Below are 22,275 nucleotides of genomic sequence, written 5' to 3'. Positions count from 1 at the left end.
TTGTTTTTTTTTCTGGTATACATTTTTGTCTCATAGTTCCAGCCTCAGGAAGTGGGTGTATTTTGAATTATTGAACCCAAGTGACAAGAATTTCAGCATCCTCTGTGAGATGCTGCACGAACCTGAAGCTCTCCAGCAGTCCCTAATGCCAAAAACCTAAATCTCAGATGTCTTATGCCAATACTGTTTTGCTGGTACCATATGCTGCCCACTCCATTCAAAAGGCATAACTACTTGCCCACCAGCTGAACTGCTACACGTACTCCAGTGAGTACCAGATTAAGAAACCTTTTCTAGAACAAAAGTTTTTTTTGTTAATTTAGCATTCAGTGTTTGCAATTGTAATACTGAATTACATCCAGTCATGCACAGTCAAAAGCACAAGCATTTAATAAGAAACTAAAAACTATTTTTAGAACAGATGAATTGGATGCAAAAAAAAAGGAAAAAAAAAGAAAAAAAAAAAAAAGAAATCATTGCTAAGTTTCACTTGGAGAAAAAAATAAGTATATGAAAAGCTCCAAACCCACAACTACTAAGAGCTTATGTATGAGATCTCATCTGCTTAAAACTTCACTTAAAACTTCAAAATGAAAACTGAATACTTTCTCATCTGTAAAAGTGCAGAAAGATAATACTGAAGTGAAATTAACATGTTATTTGCATCTTCTCTGCCACATCCACACAGGTTCTCACACAGCAAAACAGCAGCAAATAGCCAGTACACATTCTTGCTGCCAACTAATGTGCATAAGCAAGAAAAAGAGCCACAGGAGAACACCATACGTGAAATGTAAGCACAGTTCATTTGCAAGCTTTGGATAACCACCCTAGAAAACAGTATTAAACTGTTTTAAAATGCATGGAAGTATACATTCAGAGACTAGAATATACATTCATTAAAGAAAATATCTGTAGCTATAATAACAAGCTGATGTTCAAAGGCAAAATTAAAGAGATTTTAGTGAAATAACAGCACTTCTGTACTCCAAGTCAAATTAGAAGACAAAGGTGTTGTGTGCTGTTGTACTTACCTTTAGATGCACTTTTTATCTTCTGAGTCTGTCAAACCTCACTTAAATTACAGTTGGAGTTCATATGCAGCACCTCATAGATCTATACTTAATACAAAATATTTATTCTCTAAGCAATAGATGAATGAATGCTTGAATTTCAAATGTTAATTCCTGAGCAGGGGACCACTGAGTCCCTTGTGCGCATTTGAGCCACATGCTGTCATAGAAATCCACACACAATTAAGAAAATGTGCATTCACACTTACATCACTGTTGAATACAGTTTTGTTTCTTAGCTTACAAAAACAATAGGAAAAAGTGTCCAACAGTCTCAGGGCTGCTTGAATCGCCTCCCTTAGTGCTGTCTCTCAAACAAAGCTTCACATACACAGGGTGAGTTCCTGACACTGTCACATCAAATAATGGTTTGGTAGTTTTTTTGAATTCAGTTACAGTGCTTCAGGAGAATGCCACTCATTTTCTATAACAGTAGGACTTCCCCACGCTCCACACAGCTACAGGTATCACCCATCTGCCTACTAAATTTCAAATGCCTAATTCAAATTTGTCTCCTTTGCTCGTTTGTAAGATTTTACCAGCAGTTCCCATGGAATCAGAACTGAGTCAGCAATCTTTAGTTCAGCTGCACTGCAGCGGAATTTCATCAAAACATTTTTCTTCAGAGCCTACAGACCTGGAAATCCAGGGAACTGTCAACAAATTCACTTGCAGAATTTTTCTTTTTTCAGAACTAGTAAGTAAAAAAAAAGGTTTCTGACACTGGTAACAGCTTGACTATCAAGGAAAAACAGTAATGGTTTCAATATCAAAGTTGGCTAACAGTACAGAATAGCAGCTATGCAAGTCTCTATTTGTTGTTTCTATAATAGTTTTCAATTGCTTCTGAATTAAAATAGACTACAGTAACTGTGATATCATCTCTGTACATTCTCGCAAGGTCTTCAGGCAGTGTCAGCATCGCAGCAAGTTTCTCTTGGTCCACTTCCCCATATTCATTACTCCCAATTGCGTGCCGTATTAAATGTGTCGCTATGTTCTGGTCCAGTGAGGTGATACCCCTGTTTTTCCTCTGAAGTAACAGGTTGTGCAAATAACCCAAATTAACTGGTTTCTCAAAAGCTAGTTGTGGTTTCTGCACATTAAGCTCTGTAAGGTGTCCAGCAACTAGTTTTACAACCCTTTCATTACTGAGCATCTCCCATAATCCATCCGAAGCAATAATGAGAAACTTATCCTTGCCTCTTAGTTTATGGTATGTGACTTCAGGCTCCGCTGTTAAATATGGGGGCGTGTGATAGTTTGGAGGAACATACTGATAAATATTTAACGCCCCAACATCAGAGCTATTCTCAAGAACGCTGTGTTGCAATTCTTTACTCCATTTTAGTTGCACATCTCCAAAAGCTCTGGAGGGCATGAGAATGCCCAGTAATCTGTCATTCACAAACAGCGTTTTCTCCTCGGATCTAGGATGTTCTCTCTTTAGTCTTCTGATTTCAGATTCATCATAGGCATTGTGGTCTCGTGTTAGAGGGAGAGTAGACCAAGTTCCATCTTCTTCATGAACCCCTAAAATTGCTCTGCAATCACCAGCATTTGCAACATGCAGGTGAACACCATCAATGTGAGCTACACACGCTGTTGCACCAGAAAAAGCTACCTGAAGGGCAGTGTTTCTCACCAATTCATCTTCCTGGGGAGCCTGAACTTCCAGTGATATGTCTGAGTCTAACCTTTTGAATGCGCTAACCATGGCTTCTTCCAAACTAAATCCTGGCTCAATGTCTAGGTCCAGTAAATGCTGCCAGTAAACTCGCAGGCTCTCAAAATACTGTGAAGTCATTTCTCGATGCTCTACATCATTTGGATGCTTGTGCAACTGCAGAATAGGAATAACTGGTTTCATGCACTCCACAGCAAGCTCCATTTCTTCCAAAGTTTGTCGAGACATGAGAGAAACTGCTATATAATGAAGTAGTCTCTCACTTACTGCCTGAGCACAAGCAGAACCAGCATGGCCATCAAAGACACCAAACATCATCCCCCTGGTCTGCAAGCAAGTGGCTGCACTCCTGCGGTCTTCAATAGGAGTATTGGATGCCAGTTGGTTACTTTCAAACCTCAACACAGAATTAGTACTTTTACAACTTGAATCCAGTATTTTATGGGATATTTCACCTGCTCTGAGTATATCGTTGATTTGTGTTGGAGACAACTGGAAAGAGAATTCTTCTTCTTCAGTGGAGGTGTGCCTGAATGCTTTTCTCAAGGAGAAAGTATTGTCTAAGCTGCAGGTCCCAGCAGGGTAATGAAATGTTTTGGAAAAAACAAGCTTCCATTTTATTTTGTGTCTGTTTGGGACACATATGGAATACAAACGCCCTCTTCTTTGTAACACAAAGGTGTTCTTTGCTGAGCCTAAGATCCAGGATGATACAGTTCTTGACATCATAAGTCACTCCACAAGTAGAAGCAACTTCTTTCAATCAAACAGGATGTCCTTACAGTCTGCAATAAAAAAAAGCACACAACTTGCAAGTTTCACAAGATGCTTTCTATACAGCAATTTCCTGTACAGCAATATAAAATCTAGAGCTCACAGAAATGTTCAGAACAGCTATGGATACAAGCATCTAAGAAGTGACCTAAGAAGTTTCCATTACTTAATTACGATCTCGGTGAATTTAACTGTCTCTTACCACTTCATTCAACAGAAAAGCTAATTTTTATTTGCCAGGTTTTTGGGTTTTTTTTTTTTTTTGTCATTACAGCAAGGCTAAGGGAAAGCTCCAACATTACAAGAAACATAACTTTTCAGTGAAAAGCCCAGTGTAACAAGATACAGAGGAAACAAATTCCTCTAAGTTTTTCCGCCTAAGAGGCAATTAATGGCCAACTTTACAGACTGCTACAGTCCAGCTCTATTAATGCATTCTAAATATGAAAACCAAGAGTATTCAAATCCTACAGAAAAGCTGAAAGAAACAGCAAGCAGATTAACATTTTATGTAACTTGCCTTGATCTTCTTGTCTAGAGCAAGCTAGCCGACCTTTCTAATTCTGTTCCAGCTTATGTGCTCGATTCTTTTTATACCTTTCAGGTCTTAACACAGGTAGGATTTCTGCACAGCTGAAGTCGAGTTTTACTGTTTATCACAGCACTGCACACTTAGACAGTACAGAAGTTACACCGCAGTTTTATTGGTGACTTTTACAGCTTCCAGTTAGGCATGCTCATTTAAAAAGCAATGAAAACAAGCAGCAGTGAAGAGCTCTGCTGCCAAAAGCAGTGGAACCTGGGGCATCTGAGGTACTTGTTCTTCCAGGGAAGAGGTGCATCCTATTGCTTCCTCCTTTAAATCAGGTGTTCAAGCTAGGGGAAGCACAAATTGCTGCTAAGCACAACTAGATGCCCCAGGGATTTGAAAAGCTAACTGTGTTGTAGCACTGCAAATACAATTACTCCCAGAACACCACAATGGCAACAGTTACAGTTTTCCAGGAGCTCAGAAGCCACTTGAGGCTGCTGCTGGCATTAGGTGCTCCAGGGCTTAGCCCAGAGGTGCCACATACTATTGCAATACTGTTGTGTTAGCAAGGAACCTGAAGAGAAGTAGCAAGAAGTCAGTCCAGGCAGCTGCATAAAGAATTGTTCTGAGAAACCAGCAGAAGCTAAAAACAAACCTAAACTATTCTAAACAAAAAGCCAACTGATAGAACCCAAGGACTTTACTGAAATCCCATCTGGAAAACAAAAGCAAAGTACACCACCATGGCCAGCTGAGGGGAAGAGCAGCGAGCTCCCACCACCTGGGGGCCCGAGGAGTAGAGGCTCAGGCTCACGGTGTTACTGCTGCCATCCAGAGGACAGGCGGCAGTGGCAAAGCCAGCGCGTCAGCTCATCGCTCAGCGCGCGCCCGCAGCCTCCTGGGACAGGGACATCTCCTGACAGCGCCCCGCGTTGTGCGGCACGCAGAGTGCAACCCAAACAAAGGTAAGGGGAAGACAGCTGGCACTGCCCGCTCCAACAGCGAACCAAAGCACGCAGCACTACCAGAGAAACCTTTTTCACGGCCAACCTCTCCCAGGCCACTACCCACCCTATTTCTTCTCTCTAGTCCCAACCTGCCGAGCCAGCTGGGGCAGAAACAATGATGACTTCTATATTCTTAACTGAAAAAGCTCACAAAAACAGCCTGCTACACAAACCCGGCCTTCCCCCGCTCACACCAGCCGCTAACCAGCCTCCCATTGCCGAGAGCCGCACGGAGCGCACTGCGGCGCGGGCTGCGCTGCTGCCGCCCGGCACGAGCCGCGCCGAAGAGCGGCCGTTGCTCATAAGGGCAGTGCGCCGAAGGCCGTGATGCAAGAGCCAATTACATCAAACTCAGCTCCCCGCACGGCACGCCTACCGCTCCGCACCAACAGCGGCACTTCCTCCTCAGCCGCGTTAGTGCCAGCCGTACAGCCCGAGCTGCCCGCACCGCGACCCGGAGCCCGCAGAGGGAACGGCGGAGACCGCTTCCCAACAAAGCGGCGGCCACCCACGGCGCTAACCGCACACCACAACACCCCTCCCCGCCGCCGTGCCCGTGCCCTCGGCCCTGCACACCCACCTCACCCCCGCGGCTCCGTTCCCCGAACGCGGGGCCAACAGCCCCCGCCGCACGGCCGCCACGCGCCTGCACCTCCCGGTCCGTCCGCCGCGGTCCTGCCACGGGCGCTGACTGACGGCCCCGCCGCCCAACCCGCGCCGCCGACAGCGGAGCCGCCCCCCGAGCCCCTCCCCGAGGGATTGCGGCGGCGGGGCGGAGCCACGGGTTCCTGCGGGGCCCCGGCGGGACGGGGCGGTAGCTGCGGCCCTGCGCCATGTTCTGTCGGTGCTGCGCGTCCTCGGAGGGCGAGGTGTGACGGCGGATCGGCGAGGTACAGGCGGGGGAGCGGCGGTTCCACGTCCTGCGGGGCTGGTGCTGCCGGCTTAGTTGTCAAAGTCACAAAGCGCCTTACAAAGTGTCAGGTCCTGTAAGCTAAGAACAACCGCAGTTGCGGCTCACGTGGCAGCTCCGTTTCCGTGCCCGCTCTCTTGCTTACCTGTGCTGGCATTTCCACAGAGACCTCGTGCAAAGCTGAGCACGCCGAGGAGCGGGCCTGCAGCACGGTGGTGGATGCGTTAGTGTGCCTTGTGGAATGGTCCCTGCCTCAGCTTGTAGCAGGGATTTAGCAAAGGCGGGCATTTGATAAGACCCGTTCATTTTTTCATTCTGCTGGCTGTTGGTATTGAAGCGTTTCTCTTGTCAGAAATGCGTTGCGGGTCTGGCATGAGGTAAATGCAAACCCCAGAATGTCTCCAGTGGGAGGATGGGTGGACATCATCACGAATCTGAGCTTTGGCTGTTCCTGCTGTGGTTTGGTTTTTAAGTAATATCAGTGAAACTCGGTTTCATGTCAACAGGAAGACCAAAACAAGAAGAGCGAGGTTACCGTAGAGAAAAAAAATCTGGACGTTATTTTAGCATCTGTGGAAATGATCATTTGACACATTGCTGAACTAAAGAGTCCTCTATGTCAGCCCTGACCAACCCACCAACTTCTTTAGCTCTTGTGCCATTGCAGCAGTGATGAAACTTCGTCTGAGGGGTGTGAGGAGAGAAACAGGACTGCTCAAGCTTGCAGTATTTTTACCCTCAGGAATATCTGATTAGAATTGTAAATTTCCATGGAAGCAATGGCTTGGTTGCCATGGTGCTCAAGAACACAATTTTATTCCGAAGAGAAAAAGTTCAGTTGATATTCTTCTGAAATGCGGAGAAAGATTTAATTTGGTGCTGCCTGTTAGAAAACAGCCACAGATCTGAGCTCCTAGGAAATCAGTGTGTGTCTGTCACGCAAGGGAGGATAGGTCCTGCAAATGACTTGCCCCCGATGGAGGTGGGACTTGCAGTGGCTCAAAGAGTGCAGCGGTGTGCCTAAGATGGCTTTTTGAAGGGAAACACATACAACTTCAGTCCACAAAAACACTTGGATACCTTCCTGCTCAGGGCCTTGCTAAAGAACAGTTGTTTGCTAGGTGTATTTTGTCCTATGAATAGTATGTTGCCTTTTATTGGCTGTACATTACATTTTCAATTTTCACAAAGGGTACCTGAGCACCTTACCTGCAGAGATCTCTAATCAGGGGGAAAAAAAAAAAATCATGTATGAGACTGGGAAAAATTAGTTTTCACAATGTCTGTTAAAGCAATTGCAATTCCCAGTTTGGTTACAAAACAAATTTCCAGTCTCTGATCTCCCTATATAATCTAAAACAAATATGCAAACACCAGAAAAGCAAACAAGCTGCAAAAAATGTCAACAAACAGAGGTAAATGCAATGAGCAGCAGTTGGACAACTGTCCTCCCAGCTCTTTGCCTTCAGTTAACCCTTGCTGTTACATCAGCAGCTGAGCAGTGTGTCTATAAATGAAGTTGCAGGGGTTGAATTGATTATCCAATTTAAGTGACAGGGCTGGTGTGAAGGCATGTATATACTTGCTGTGATTGGATCTTAACATCACATTCATAATTTTTACTGGGTCTTGCTTACAAACTTCTTCAAATTAAACCGAAAGCCACTGTCACATGAAATGCATGCTCAGGGTTCTGTACCTCTGTAAAGGGGTGTTTAAATTTCTTGAGGATAACTTACCAGTGCAGGAACATCTGCTGGCTTGATTTGGAGTGCTCACATGTAGAAAAGTATGTTCCTTTCCTCCTCTCCAACTTACACCTTTTTCACCTCCAGCAGAGGAACACCTGAATTCCTGCGTTTAATATTCCATTCTAATAACATGAAATGAAATCAGTGATTAAAATCTGGAGGTAGTACAAGCAGTATTCCGGAACAGCAGAGGTATAAATGTTCTTTGCCTTACAGCCATGCAGTAGTGCTGGTGGAGTTGGTCAGGTCCCATCCATCTATTACTATTTCCTTCCAAGCAGTGAGAAAAACCATGAGGCCCAGCATTGCAGGTGGAGTATGCAGTATGAAGTGTTGTATGTGTGGTGTACGAATACCGAGTGCTGTATGAAGCGGTCACCTTTGCCTGCAGAAGGAATTCAGAGAGGAAAATAGCTAATCTGAAGTACAAGATAAGATCTCTTTTGTTCAGGCTTATCTCTGGTTTTTTTGTGGGTTGTTTTTTTTTTTTATTTTCACTGGAGTGGTCACTTTTCTATCTTTCTGACCTCTGAACACCACCAAGAGCCCTGTCTTGTGACCAGGTGCCTCACAACATTTTTCTACCAATGCTTTTGCTGAGCTTAGTTTACACTTGTCACGAGAGATGGTCACGAATCACTGCTAGATCACATCAGCTGTATCAGCTGCCTACAAACCTTCCTGTTTGCAAAGGGTAGAAAAACTCAGGTGATTCTAGGCTGAAGCTATTAAAGCCAAACAGTTAAACGTAATGGAGTGTGAGGTTTATCAGGAGAGGATATCTCTGGCCTGCCAGTGAGAAAGAGATCACAAGTGACGCAACTGCCTGTTGAGTTTGTTTTGTTTTATCTGATAAAGAGGACTGCACGTGTACAGCCGGCACCGGGATCTCAATTATAACCACCTATAACTTTAAAAATAATCACGGCCAAAGTTACCGTTTCACTCATCTGCTGTACTGTCACTAAACAGCTTTTAAAAAATTGCGTTTTGAGTGTCAGAAGCGGTGAGGAAACAGGCAGCCACCAGGTGGCATTTCCAGCCTGCTGTCAGCGCTGCTCCATTGCCGTCCCCGTCCCGGACGCGGGGCAGCAGCTGTGCGGCCGCAGCACCTCCCTGCTGGGGGGGCCTTGAGGAGCTGCGCTGCTCCGGCCTGGAGAAGAAAAGGCGCCTTACCGCAGCCTTCCAGCGCTTGAAAGGAGTTCACGAGCAGAAGGGAGATGTACCTTTTGCACAGTCTGATAGCGATAGGACAAAGGGGAGCAGTTTTGATCTAAAAAGGGGAGATGAGGTTAGGCGCTAGGGGGGAATTTACTCAGAGGGCAGTGAGGCGCTGGCAGTGTTACCCAGAGAAGCTGTGGATGTCCCAGCCCCAGAGGTGCTAATGGCCAGGCTGGATGCAGCCCCAGGAAGCAGGGAGGCTGGAACAGGATGACCTTTAAGGCTCCTTCTAACTTCAGCCATTCTATGAGTACGTTTTTTCATGATAGTTTTTTAAAAAAACGAACCACTGAGAAAAGCTGTAAATAAGATAAAATTGTATTTCTAAAACAAGGTGTAATAAGCATCTCCTAGAAACTGAACGCCTTGTGGGATTCAGCATTTAAAGCTTCTTACAAGACCTAAGCTTTTACAGTAACCTTGTGAGCTAAATATTACCCTTCTGTTGTTCATGAGCAAACCACACGTAAAGCAGCATAGCACTACGTTCAAGGTCGTGGGATGGGCACACTCTGTAGATAAGGTTTTTATTGTAGTGGAGCAAATGGTTACAATTGGGAAAAACTGAACCTAGCTTTTGGTACAGAAGCCCTTTTCACTGTGTGTGTTTCTCAGAGTGAGAACGGGCTGCAAATACTGATCGGTGCCCTGCTCTGTTAAAGTGCTGCTGCACCAGTGCATGGGTAGTTTATATATAAAGTGATACTGGTTAAATTTCACTCACAAGGCCTAATTTATACCCATAAAACAATTTGGCTCTCAAGTCTGTACTGTTCTTCTGAAAGACCTTTTACACTTTAAAAGGTCTTTTGTGTTACTTGTAATTGGGAAATAAATCATAGCAAAGCATAACAAAAACCTAACTCTGGCTCTGGGCAAGTCATCAAAGACATATAAAACATCAAATTGTTGTCCATAAGAATAAACTACAATAGAAACTGCTAGTCCTAGAGGGTGGAAAGAATTGTGGCACAGCTTTTAAACACAAGTAGTGGAACAAACGCCCTGAGACTTCAGGGATAACATACCTGTATTTGCATTATTCTACTATAGCAAAATCAGTGCCTGTGAAACTGAAGTCCTACACAACCACATCATTCATTAGTCTGAGATTGATGCATCAGTTAATGATATCAAACTGTTTCTTTGTAAAGGGAGTCCTAGAAAAAGCACTGCAGTACGTAGAGAGAGAGCCTGTTCAAAATAGAAGAGATGCATACATGATTTTAAAATATCATTTATTTACTTCAGTAAAGAAATTAAGATAAATAGATTTTTTGCAGTAGTTTTCATAACTAGCCAAGTTGCTTTCATAACAGCTAAAAACATTGCATTTCATAATGATTTTTTTTTTAATTTTTCCTCTAGCATCTTCCATATAGGAGTCTCAAATGTAAAACAACACTGAATTAGCTCTCACAGTATCCCTGTGAGGTAGATATCAGTGTTACTTTCTGTTCCTCAGTTTACTCTGAAATAAACTGAATGTTTTATATCAGTGTGCAAAAAAAAAAAAATTGTAGTTTGGTCTAAATTCCAATCTTCCATTCCTCATCCTGTGCTCTATGCCTACTACTTTTGTCTCCCTTTCTGAAAAGGGAGAACCAGCTGTAGGTGCTCTAGTCTGCCCTTCCCACACTTCTCCCTTTTGCTTTAAGGTTTTACTTAAATGTTTACAGCTTCTTCATTTACATATTTACATACAGATTCTTTGTTTAAAAAACTGAAAGCTAATAAACATTTGTAATTTGTCTGAAATATACAGATTAAGTAAAACATCTGAAACCTAGAAATAAAGTAACTGAAAATACACTGACAACAGGTACAGACGCCATCACTATTTTTTCTTACTGGACACAAAGGTCTGAAGAATTTTTTCACTAAGCTGCAAGCAGCAGCAATACAAAAACACGGCTTTTCTAAAGCGACTACTTTGCAGATGTATCAGGATTCAGTAGAGATTGAATCTCAAATTTGCCAGGACCATCCCTGACCGCTTGCCATGGCTATGGGATGATTTGTGCAGTGATGTACATTCAGTGCAATCAAGATCTACCCACACAAGATCCTTAGAATGAAAAAATCCATGTACATTCTTCAGGGCAGACACTGAAGGAGGTCACATTGAAGAGCAAATCACTTCACTGAGGTAGAATGTGAACAATTTAGATAGCCACAAGTACATACCTGAATTGCTACAGATGTTCCTTCTCAACAAACTTAATGAGGGAGTTACAATTACGTATGTTGCATAGGCTAAAATAATTTATGTCTGAACAGTCTTGTGCAATAAACAACATGACCGGTTTTGGATCACAGAGCATTTACATTAGTTATTTGAAAGCAGTTGTACAATAGTATCTTGGAACAGTAATTCTGAAATATATAGTTTTCATATCAGTGCCTTCATGAAGCGAGTACAGAACCTTTTTTGAGTACTGCTAGCCTGTTTTGTGTCAATAGACAGCAAAGATGGTGAAAATCTTCTAAGTCAGAGGGAGCTCAGCAAACAAGAAAAATCCAAGAAAAAATGAAGTCCAGTTTATCCAAATTTCAACTATTCTTTCATCACGTATTAGACAATCAGAAGATGATTACCACCCATCAGCACTGATTACTGCCTATTTCCCATCTTAAGTAGGATTTCATCTTAACTCCAAGAGAATGATCCAGATCACAGTCAATTTTTTGTACTGAAAGGAGTTCCAGTTAAAAAGACCTAAGCTCGTCTTAAAGTTGTGTGATTCAAATAAAACACAGCATCAGAAAATGTTTGTCCCCCTTCAAGTACAGAGTGTTGTTGGAAATGGCTGTCTTGTGTGCTCCATGAGTGATCTGAACTCAGGTCTATGGTCATTATGTGGAAGCTTTTAGATGCCCCAGGGCCACTACCAGTTTTCTTCAGGCCTTGAAGGAAGCTCGAACTGTTCTCCCCTTAAGCGGCTGAGGGGGGCGGAAGTTATTCACCATCTGGACCTTCTGGTCTTCCTCACTGGTGAAGAGGAGCATGCGGAACTTCTCCAGCTGTAAATTCAAGTGAGATAATTTACTGCTTAAAAAGGCAATTCATGTTAAAGTTGTTGAAAAAAAAATACCAAAGGAAAATATTCACTATGTTAGCCTGTTTTTAAAATATGTTTCAACAAAGAATTTAGTAGTATTAAAGAAAAAAATAGAATCCCTGAATATTGAACAGGCTGACTATTCACAAACAGTCTTTTCAGTTGGCCGCATTGCAAAGCACAACAGTCATTGCTTGTAGATACAGAGTCAAAACCTGAAAGAATTGGGAGAATGTCAGAAGTTTACCTGTTTCTCAGAAATACTGATGGGTTCTTTCAGCACTACCCATATTACACTCTCGTTAAGGGGTGGTGTTGTCAAAGATCCAAGGTACGTCCAATAATCTAGACTCAAAGGCAGGAGACATTTGGGGTTGAAGCTTCTAAATTGAGCTTTTGTCCCCTGGAAGACAATTGATACATTTCTCTTTTTTCTTAAAACAAACAAACAAACAAACAACCTTTCAAGTGCAGGTTAAGGTATTTTTGAAATAAAGTTAGAGTGATACTAAAGAGTAGGGGAGCAGAAGAAGAGCATGTAGTGATCCAGTTGCTTCATAGCAGCTGTTACCTAAGTGTAAGCCTGAAGACAGAATCAGAGAACTATTACATTCTCTTGTGTGGCAAGTGTGACCTCTGCTGCTAGCTGATGGAGTTGATGCTTTTGCACCGTGGTCTTTACAGAAGTTCAGCTTTCGTCACGAAACATCCAAAAATAGTGTAGGAAATCTATTCTGTATATAATTTTCAGTGTGATCTACAGATATCATGAGAAGATTCCTCATCTTGTTACTTGAAGTTTTTGATGCAGTGCATCTATTTCAGTAGAAAATCTGAAACTGTGGAAAACTTCATCTAAAACAATCAGTGCTCTGAGAGAAATATCAGCTTTAAGAATCAGTTGACCAAGTCTAAAAGCAGAGCAAAGTGCATCAGGCAGAAGGCCAGTGCAAGAGGTGCTCTGTGTAAAGTAGTCATCACCTTGACTACTACAGTCTAGGACAAGATTTTCCAGCCTGTCACTGTGTTCAAAAATACCTGAAAAGTATGCAGTCACTCACAGAAAGCACTGCCCAGCAATCTGGGGAGCTGCTAATCCAGAGCAGACAGAGCAGTTTACTCCTGGTGGCAAGCTGGCAGACCTTCCATCACTACAACTGAAGTATAACACTTTCTTTCCTCTAAGTGGAAGAGATCACTTACTGAACATCAAAATTTCACTTTGTGTCTACAACCTACATATGCTGTATAGTTGCCTTCATCTTCGGTCTTTCACAAACATGCACAAAAGAACAAGTAATACTATGCCTAACACAAGTATTAGATAGAATTTATTTTGCATATTAAAACTTACACATCTACAAAGTGCATTAATAGCCCATATAAATCCAGAGAGGATAATATTCACGCTCATCTAATTGGTCTGCACTCGACAAAGAGCAGCAGATATCAACACTGAGATCTCATGGACGCATCTGGTAAGGTAGGTTGAGTTACCACTCCAAGAATAGACAGACTAGTTCCCTGTGATGACTGTCCCTTTATAGGGCTTTGCAGCAGAAATAGGCTGAACCATGAGCTTCGACATTTTCAAGGTTAGGCTTTGTGGAAACTGTTTTGCTGAGTGTAAGAGCAGGCCTGATGAGTCATGGAATTTTTGACTTTAAATACTTCCTGAGAGGCAGGAGCCCTGAAGGACCAGTGGGGTCAGCAGAGCCTTGGGAGGCACCAGAGCTTAGGCAGACATTGAGGTCTGGAGATGAAGAGAGCAGAGATGTTGCAAAAGAAGAATACAACTACAGAGACGTTCTGGTGATGGGAGGATTTGTGGTGGGTGGTTTTCCATTTCTGTTTGTCTCAAACATATGACTTGTTTTAATGATATCCCAGAAAGAAGAAAATCTAAACAGCTTAAAACTTACTTTAAATTTTACCATGTACAAAGCATCAGTGAGTCTGTTCATATTGGCATGTTCTTTTCCAATCTACAATAGTAACAGAATAGACAAGTTAGCTAAGAATGACTGTAATTATGCTTTGAATAGGTAGCATATTGTTTTCTTATCTGAATCTCAAGATTTCTACTAAAGTAGGTTTAACAGCAATTTGCAATGAGTTATTGCTTTCAGTAAGTCATCTGTTTTCCCTAACCACCTCTCAAGTATGTAGCATGGTTCTCAAACATTTGACAGTATAATGCTTTTCATCACGTAAACCTGCTATTTTTGTGATTGTTACCTCCAAGAAAACACCAACTACAGCCAAGCCATCTGGAGCTGCTGCTGCTTCTCCAAATGTTGCATACTTCTTGGCATTCCAGTGAACTAAATGGAGCTTAAAAAAAAAAAAAAGAATTAAACACATTAGTGATAAAAACTGTCAATATAGATTTTCAGATGCTTAATAGCAATGGGAAAGGCCTATGTCTTGTCCCAGCTCTGCAGAACATCCTCAAGAACCTCCCGATGAAGCTACTTCAAAGCTATAGATGGCATCAGCCACAATCATTTCACAGGCTGTGATCCTCAGCTGTATCAGGTTAACTGTGCCAGCTTGGTAGAGATATACGCTGCTTTTCAGCATCATGTTTGCCAGTGCATCCTTTGTGTTATGCAGGCAGGAAGGATATAGTTGAGTGTAGCAGACTAAACCACACAACAGAGTACCTCTGGCGGTAGAAGTAGTCTTGTGTGAGCAAAACAGCCTAGCTGTAAGGCAAGCAGAGAAACTTGGAGAGAGGGCTGCACGGGGTGGGGAGAAGTTTGGACTTCCAAGACAGGGTAATTAACAGATAAATAATTTCACCATAAGGAATAAATTCTCATTAAAGCCTGTGCTGACTTAACCACACTGAGCTATGAGAATCCTGAGGGAAATCCAGACCCCACTGCAAAGCTATTTGTCAACAGCATGAATTCATCCCATCTGTAAAAAATGTTACCTCACATGGAAAAGGTTTGCCATCAATTGTATGCTCTGATCCCTCACTGTGCTTTGCCCCCCAGTGAAAGTGGAACTGCTTTAGCCGAAAGGGACTCTCAAAGGGGCCACCGCTGATCACTAGGCAGAAAGAAAGCAAAAAAAATATTCAGGGTTTTTAGTTTCCTGTTACTAAAGCCTAACAACTGTTAGCTGCAGGTTTGTACTACTGTGCCTTTCCTAGTTTATGATGTAAGAGAGGTACATCATCCAGGTATTTTAAGGGTTAGATTTATTCATGGAAAACAGCTGAATTCATGTAAAAAATAATTTGACACAAATATTGAGTGGCTTCATAAATTGTTTCTGAAAGAATACATTTGACATAGGAACATATGGAAACTTTTTAATGGTTAGGCTTCTCCTTTTTAACACAAAGCCTAAGTTGAAGACCAAAAAAAATCTTAAGTACCTAAAACATTATCAATGTGCTTCTTTTGTGCAGAAGAGCCTAAATGCACTGAGCATCAGATAGACAATCCAGCTAAGTATTTCCTCTAAAGAGTATACTTTCCAGTAGAGGAATCTATATTCTGCCTCCTTGAAGTATCTGATCCCATAAAAGAGGTAATATAATAGCTTGTTCTTTACACAACACCATTTAGAATCTCACATCACCTTACGAAGACAGGGAAGTGATACAGAGAAACTTCATACATCATTTAGAAAAAACACTTAAGATGAATTTTTAAGATGCCAACCATAGATACTCTATCAATGGCAATTCTTTTGTACTTTTATACAGCACTAAGCCAATTAAGTTTTGCTCAGCAGACAAAAACTCAAAAGTTTTAAATTAAAAAAAAGTACACTTAGCATGTGTAAGCTCATTCCAGTCTATAACATTAAAAATAAAAAAGGTACAGTTGCAGCACTGTGTGCTCCCACATGCATCATTCCAGCTGTTCTTTGTACATGAAACTGGCCTTCCCACAGCGGTGCTCATAGAACTGAAATTAAACACACACTGTCCAGTATGTTTCACTGAGCTTAATCGAATGCATCACCTGTTCCAATGCTTTAGGAAATCTAGCTGAGTTGGATTTACTGTCAGAATTTTGTTGTACCATTTATGCAAAGCTATGAGTCACTAAATCTATTTCAAATCAACTAAAAACTCTTACACCAAACGTTTGTTCTCCTAGCAATCGTCTTCCTGCTAAGTGTAATTAGAACATGGTACATGCATAACGTAAAAAGGGCAGAGGTCTTAATTGCTGCTTGTGCTCTCACTGTTTACAGTGATGCATAGTGCTCTTAAATGAAACTCCTGAAGTTGGATAAAGTTCACTGGTATGTAGATACAGTTCAATTTAGAACTGCATGAAAGTAGTCAGCAAGCTAAGATAATATTTCCAGAAAAAAATTTAGAAGTTCTCTGTAGGATGATATCTTAATGCATTTTTATGCAACAAGCTTTTGGAAACTGAGCATTTAGTCTTCCTTTCAAATTCAGTAGCTACACTTGAAAACCTCACCATTAATTTGGCCACTGTTCAGGTCCATTCAAGATGAGGAATGTTAGAATTAAGTAGCAGGAATTTTAATCTTCTGACCCTATTGCAAGAGGTTTCCAGCACAGACAAATCACAGGAAGTAACTTGTTCTGAGTACCAAGGTCTCCTATTAATCTAGAATTGATAAACACACTCAAGTAGAAGGTGAAATCAATTGATAGGTTAAAAATTATTCACAGTATTTTTAAATGCTCACGTCTCTATTTATCAGAGATACTTTGTCTCCATTCCAATGCTGCATTTGTTGGCCTCCTTCCTTCCCCTCTCAGATGCAAAAGCAAGGCTTACCATGGATGTAGAATTAATAGAAGTAATCTCATTTCTATTTTTGCCAAGAGTTAGAGAAAATATATATATATATATACACAATGGCAACATCCACAAGCTGCAGCCAAATCAAAATAAGCTGAAGACTGCAATTTCTAAACAAGTTGTACTGCTACGAGGCAGTAAGAAAAGAAAACACAAGCTAATAGATAATGACTGGTCCAGATAAAAATAGGTCTAGTGCAGTACAGTTATGATGGCTACACTGTACGACCTCATCTCTGATAATCCTCTTCCTTATCCGGCCTTGTGGATGTAAACTGGGGAGTGAGCCAGACAGCACTAGCATCCCAGTGCGGACTGTCGTGGAAGCAGTGCACTGAGCAGTACGTACCTGCTGTCCTGCTGGCTGTGGCCTAGCAGTGCTGGAGATCTGCATGGATTCCCTCTCCAACAAACTGATAATCCCTATATAAAAGGAACCCCTCCAAACAAACATTTTCCCAATACAAATGCTCTTCCTAATACAGAAACTATTCAGCTGTGAGGTATTTAGTGCTGTTAGAGAGACTCAAATGAAGATAAGGACTAATGCTCAAGCAAACAAAGTATAAATGGTTTTGTTTGCATACTTTGTTCTAAAGTGAAACTATAAGTTGTATAAAGTATACTATAGAGGATGTGCTTCATTGTTTCTCTCTCTAAACCATAACATGTCGTTCCAAGGTAGCTGGTTATGCATTAGTCTCACCTGTCTTGTCATCAATATCTTCAAACTCAACCATAACTGAATGGCCATTGTTGGAGATGTTGAGAGATGTGCAGGACTCGTAGGAGATAACAAGTGGCATCAGCTTCGGGTCATAGACTGCTTTTGCAGAGATTATATCAATGGGTGACTGACGGTTCCCTCGGGCAATAGGATAAGACTTGTGCCACTCTGCAGGTCCTTCAAAACCAAAGAAAAGAGAGCACATTATTTTCTTCCTACTACACACACACACAATTATTTCAGGATTTCATGAGGCTTGAAGTAAAGCTTGCTGAGCAGGAGTGACTTGAAAGTTTGGCATTTGACAAGCTCATTTAAATTCTGAGTTTTGTGTTTTTATTAGCACAGTGTGCAACTAGATGGGGGATTGAAGCATGTTATACCAAATACACTGGGGAAGCCAGAGCACATTAACAGACTGCTGCGCCTTCATTTACTTGCACCACTAATCTTCTGTGGAGTCAGTAATTACATTTTTAAGGTGATCCGAAGTCCTCCCAAGGTGTGTGCAGATGTAAGCACGCTTGTAGGTACACATGCACTCCCTCAAAGGAGCAGCATTTAATTCTTCCTAGGGAAGATAATGTAAAAGCTCCTGTGATTCAAATTAGATGCAGATGACTCAATCTCTTTGCTACTGACTGTGCAGTTATTTTTGAAGTCATTTTAGGATGGCAGTAAATCTTTGGAGCAGCTTCATTCTTCACTCATGCCCATTACAATATCTTTCTGCCCTGAGCAAGAAGTACAGTGTGGTAATTAACACTTCTGGACTTACTGAACCCAATAGAGCAGGGTGAAAGACCAATTTAGTAACTTTGCTCTCTCCTGGCAGGGCTGGAACACCATCATGCTGTTTGAGATAATAAAAGCCTCTATGTATAAAACAATTACTTCTGACCCCTTTTTTTCCACTTCAGTAGTGCAGGAAGCAATTCCATGCTTCCACTGCTCATATTGAGGAAATACAAAAACTAACAATTTCACTTGAAGATCCCAAAGATTACTATTATTTTTTTAAATGGCGGCATTCTCACCTAATTCCACAAACTGACTTTTTTGTTTTATTTTAGTAAGCACACCCTCTTTGAGAGTAATTCAGTGATCTACTAGCCTCCTACCTTCAAGATTTTCTGAAAAGTTAGACTTATTCAATAGTATGTTTTCATCAACCTGCCTGTAAAGATCGGAGTTTAAATGCTGTTACACAAGATTAGACAACATCATTTGCTTCTTATAAGCTTTGCATTAATATGTGTGGCTTTATTAATAGCACCTAGTTGTCTAAATATGTAATGGCACCCACTGGCACTATGCAGCTTCACTCGGTGTTCAGGTGAAGTTGGTTTTGGACCAACTAGCAGTAGAATAGCTGCTGCCAGGAGCCTAACAGAGAAAGAGAGGGGCTCCTGGAGGTTATGCAAAAGATGGGCTATTGGACAACAGCAGTCATTCAGCCATCATGCTCTGCAAAGGTACAGGTGGCATGAGACACTGTCGTACAAATCTTTCAGTAGTTTCACACATCCTCTCACTCTGACACACAGTTCTGTAGGTGGGAAGCAAGGGAGGATGACTAAATTAAAGACTGCCAAATCAGAAAGCACAATTTGTTCAATAAGAGATCTCCGATACTGATCTGTGCAATTTATCCATGCTCCAGAAATACATACGTGATTTTATTCACTTTAGAAGCCTAGATATCACATTTCAACAACTTCACAGCATCAGAAGATCTATTACTGCTCTACTAAGTCTTCTAAGAAATGCTTTCAGAAAGACAGACAGTTAATCATTTTCATAGCAGCCTTTTGGAAAAGGACCCATCTGTAATATCTGCAGCCTGAGGATAAAACTGCTCAGCACTGCTTCCCTCTATTTAGGAGGGATAAATGCAATAACAAAAGGCAGCAGGAATAAGTTTGTGCATCTTTCAGATACCACCTTCTGCAGGCAACCTATCATCAACCCAGTAATTAACTAGCTGCTGTTTATACTTGATGCTTGCAGACGTAGAGATGCAGGCAGCTCTGCAGGACTCAGGCAGCAGTTCCAGAAACAAAACGAATGGGGGAAGACAGAAAGATGCAGCACGGAAATGCTATAACCTACCGTCATCCTGCCCATATCCCCAACTGTGGTGGCCAGTCATAACGGGACAGCCGCACCCCGCTGAGCTCTCAACTCTTTGCCAAGCACTGCTGCTTACCTGCCTTTATAATGGCTCACCGGGGGATCGGGTCAGCCCCTTAAAGACGCAGAGCAGCCCGAGCAGCTCCGGCAGGATGGGAACAGCCAAGTTTTTCCCGCTCCTCCTTGTGCTAACACAGTGCAGGGAAAGGAAAGGGCAAAACCCGGGTCGCTGGACCAAGGGCTTAAGGAGGAACCAAGATCGTCCGGGGGGAACTAGAACGAATGTTTGGGAATTAAATCTGGGGAAAAGGAGCAGTTTTTACTCATTCTGCATAAGGAAGCAATAGCTTGCTCTGAGCATTGGGCATGGTAATGTGCAGATTGCAATGGGAACTGCCCATTTCTCCTGTGTTCTGCAGGGACGAACATCACCTGGCTTCTGCCTGTCTGTTCTTACTCTCTCCAGCTGCAAAAGAATGACAGATGTTGCCAGTTATTTGTAACTACAGCTTTGGAAGCTGTGCTTAGATGAGATGGAGAACATTCTCATCTCAAAAAAGTGATTTGTGCTACACTTAAGCAAGGCAGTACCAGACCAATTTAAGATAAACTGGCAATCTGTTTTGTTGTTGTTGTTGTTGTTTAACATAGAAACCCTTTAAAGGACAAGAATGTAAATAGTGTACTTCTATTAGGAAACACCCTGGCAGACTAGGGAAAGGAGATGAGCTGTGAATCAGTGATGTGCTGTAACCCACTAGTTGCCTGCATCTAGCTACAGAGCTACAAGGAGATGCACAGTCTGTATTTTAAAAGCTCTTGGAACAGTTTTGTAATAAGAAACATGGTTCCTTGGTAGCAATTTCATTAGATCTAAGGAGATACCATCTGTTAAGGCAGCATTTTATAAATACAATATTGATTTTCATAAAGACAGGAGCACACAGATAGGGATCCTTCTATTATGCAATGAAGAAAATGGGAAAAAAATCAATGAAAGCATTTTAAGCATTTTTTTTTTTCTATTCTTGTACTGCCTCGTAGCAATACATTTCCTTTTTCAGGAGCTTTCTGAGAGAGTCAGCTTTAAAACCTCTGAGATTTACGGGTTCGGGCTAAATCACTCAATAAGAGATGCTGTAAAGGTATCCACATGGCAGTTTTACAATGACTTACTCAGATCCACTCCTCCATTTACTTCTGTTTAACTTGTGTGATGTGCTGAGGTCCCTGAGCAGAGCAGGCAGGCAGCAGGTGCTGACCCTGCAGGTGTCTCTGTGCAGTACATGGCCTGCACTCGTCCTGCTGCCCTGGCACTGGGTTAAAAGCTCGGCTGCTTACGAGGACAAAGCAGCTGGGAGAAAACTATGATGCTTCTCATTCTTCTGGTGTGGCTCTGATTCAGCAACCAGATGTAGGCAGGGTCAGTCAGGCAAATAGCAAATAGATGTGGTGGGGAAATCAACCTGCCAGTGAAAAGAAACGCAAGAAGAATTTTGCACCTTAGTGAAGCAGAGGCCAGAGGAAAACTGTATTTTAGACAAGGAGCACTTCATTCAAGAGGAACTTGAAAACTGAGGCCCAAATTACGCTCTCAGGGCACAGTGCATCAAAGTGGCCTAACGTGTATGTGTGTTTGATACCACTCAACACTTCACCTTTTATGTCTTCACATTCAAAAGCACTAAAGATGTGTATTTCAAAGGGAAAACAATGAGAAAAGAGAAAACATGCTGACAACATGACAGGAAGTGGACTCTGCTAAGTGGGGTGTAAAGAGCTGACTTAGAAAAGGTGAAAAGAGGAGTGACAGTGCATGAAAGATAGAAACAGCCTGAATGAAATAATAGGTATAAAGATAGCCATATCTCTAGTATATATTTGTTTATATACGCAGTACTTAATGTGTTTCCCTCATCTTTTTTTCTTCTTTTTTTCTTAATGGAGGCAAAAATTAACTTTTCCTTAAGGCCAGGATGATACGCTGCATATACAGATACCAGATTATTCTTTAATCCCAATTCCTGTTGACACTGACTGCCTCTAATTGTGGATTTTCACTGCCCTGAGCATATCATTTGTCACTTTCAAAGTTGCAGTAGTAATCAAATTATGGTCTCAATAGTACTAGTTTGTACCAGTGATAATTACATCACTCTGATTAAATCCAACTTAAGGAACTGAGAAGCAGAGAGTGGTAGATGTTTAATGGGTAGATTTCTCCATTGAGAAGCTAAAAATGAGGTACCTGTGATTTCCACAGATTTCCTGCACATTCTGACTATACCTCAAAACTTTCTGCTCAGCAGTGAATGACAGGAAGGCAGAATTCCATCCACCATGGTGAAAAGTTTTAAGAGGTCTCAAAAGAATAATTCTGTCTTTCCTCAGCCTTCACAGTTAGCATTTTATTCCTCTTGAAAAGAGAAGCAATGATGGATGAGCAGTGCAGCAGCCTAGGACAAATACATGGGTTCTTCTTCTAAACCTGTCACTGCATTGTCATACCAAACTACTGACACTTTGCATTTCCTGTTCCCAAATACAGAATAGTTGTTTTTGTTTTTGTTTTCAAATAATTTGAGGTCCC

General features: G+C 41.8%; 2 protein-coding genes across 3 annotated transcripts; both read right to left on the bottom strand.

Moving 5' to 3' along the window:
- Positions 1–1,777: 1,777 nt before the first annotated feature.
- Positions 1,778–5,777, bottom strand: PDP2 (pyruvate dehydrogenase phosphatase catalytic subunit 2). Of its 2 annotated transcripts, none has more exons than XM_048958674.1 (2): positions 5,654–5,777; positions 1,778–3,545 (listed from the first exon to the last, which is right to left on the bottom strand). In XM_048958674.1, exon 2 carries the CDS (start codon positions 3,487–3,489, stop codon positions 1,885–1,887), a length of 1,605 nt encoding a protein of 534 aa, XP_048814631.1. In that variant the 5' UTR covers positions 3,490–3,545; positions 5,654–5,777; the 3' UTR covers positions 1,778–1,884. The 2 variants fall into 2 exon arrangements, with proteins under 2 accessions (XP_048814631.1, XP_048814632.1); XM_048958675.1 differs by lacking the exon at positions 5,654–5,777 and adding an exon at positions 4,055–5,374.
- Positions 5,778–10,176: 4,399 nt separating this feature from the next.
- CA7 (carbonic anhydrase 7) lies at positions 10,177–19,723 on the bottom strand. Its single transcript, XM_048958888.1, has 7 exons — positions 19,665–19,723; positions 17,532–17,729; positions 14,959–15,077; positions 14,256–14,351; positions 13,940–14,002; positions 12,265–12,420; positions 10,177–11,979 (listed from the first exon to the last, which is right to left on the bottom strand). The coding sequence occupies exons 1-7, from the start codon at positions 19,702–19,704 to the stop codon at positions 11,857–11,859; spliced, it is 795 nt and encodes a 264-aa protein (XP_048814845.1). The 5' UTR covers positions 19,705–19,723; the 3' UTR covers positions 10,177–11,856.
- Positions 19,724–22,275: the final 2,552 nt, after the last annotated feature.

Source organism: Lagopus muta, chromosome 12 (genome assembly GCF_023343835.1).
Source record: "Lagopus muta isolate bLagMut1 chromosome 12, bLagMut1 primary, whole genome shotgun sequence".
Lineage (NCBI taxonomy): Eukaryota > Metazoa > Chordata > Aves > Galliformes > Phasianidae > Lagopus > Lagopus muta.
This window is presented reverse-complemented; position numbering and strand designations above follow the sequence as displayed.